At 23.8% G+C, this 1,301-nt stretch overlaps 1 protein-coding gene across 2 annotated transcripts in view; it reads right to left on the reverse strand.

Annotated features, from left to right (window-relative positions):
* The window catches only part of LOC119687432, a 7,392-nt gene extending 6,424 nt beyond the window's left edge, over positions 1 to 968 (reverse strand). For both annotated transcript variants that reach the window (XM_038101745.1, XM_038101744.1), the window contains exon 1: positions 932 to 968. In XM_038101745.1, the coding sequence (XP_037957673.1) occupies positions 932 to 946 (15 nt within the window). In that variant the 5' untranslated portion in view covers positions 947 to 968. The remainder of the gene's footprint in view (positions 1 to 931) is intronic.
* Positions 969 to 1,301: the final 333 nt, after the last annotated feature.

Raw genomic sequence — 1,301 nt, forward strand, 5'->3', positions numbered from 1 at the left:
TTAGTTAAAAAAATATAAATTTTTACATAAAATTCTTATAAAAAATTAAAATACAATTAAATATTTTATGTAATGTATTAAATATTTTATTTAAGTTATTAAATATTTTATTTTCTTTTATTTCAATTTATAAACGATGATTTTAAGTAAAATTTTTTTTAAAAAAACATTTAAATATTATCATCGTTAAATTTATGATCTAAGCCCAGTAATAAAAAAACATATTGAAAATTGGTCGTAATAACAATTAATTAATAACCCAAATTTAAGATATAATACTTTGTATTCTAAATATGCTTTTCTTTGTTAAAACTTGTTATTAAAATAAAAGAATTTTAAAAGTTAATAACCTTTAACTAACAAATATATGGAAATGATCAAATTTCTTCAAAAAATGAAGATATATACATTCTTATGTATATATATATATACATTATTTGTATGATCTATTTATGAAAAATTTCTTAAGAAACTGTACAGGTAGTGAATGAAATTAACTACGGTCCTTTACTGATCTTTTCATTTTAACTACTGTGCTTAATAACCAATAAACCTAAAAAAAATATGAATATGGATGCAGATAAAGCATTTTTAGATGCTTTCATCGAATGTTAATAAAAGTAATCGCTGTTTGTGGGATGTCCAAAGCTGTGAATATAAAGATCGCAAAAAAAAACGCGGCATATATAAAATATACAAAATTATAATCAATTATAAGCAAAGCACAACCTATACGTTAACTATCAATTTTTTCAATTTTAAAATTTTATTTTAAACACACAAATTTTCACAACATTACCCGCAAAAGCACTCTTCAAAAATTTTGCCTACTCTTGTGTGTCATACCTGTTCAAATTCGGTCGCTAGAAGAAATTTGAGCAAGAGAGAGCGCAACTCGTATGACACACCAGTATGATAGTCTGCACCCCACTTTAGGTGTGTCCATCTTGAAATACAGAAATTTTAATATGTTTTGTGGAAATTTATGAATTATTTTTTTTGAAAATTTGATATTTTATGAAATATAAATTGAAATTTAAAAAAATTTACTTCAGTTACTAAGTTTCTCTGAAAAATATTTGAATACTTGTACATATACGATGGGTGTGTAACCAGTCGGTAATAATTATTAATGTATTTTATTTGCCTAATTCTCTCAATTTTTAGTAGCTTCAGTCCAGATTATTTCTCTGATATGAAAGCTTTTTTTATTTTGACGATTACTGAACACACAAAAGTGTTGGTGAATTGGCAAAAATTGACTAAAATGAATTCCAGATATGGATTCGACACAATTTTCT

Source organism: Teleopsis dalmanni, chromosome X, assembly GCF_002237135.1.
Source record: "Teleopsis dalmanni isolate 2A chromosome X, ASM223713v2, whole genome shotgun sequence".
NCBI classification, from domain to species: domain Eukaryota; kingdom Metazoa; phylum Arthropoda; class Insecta; order Diptera; family Diopsidae; genus Teleopsis; species Teleopsis dalmanni.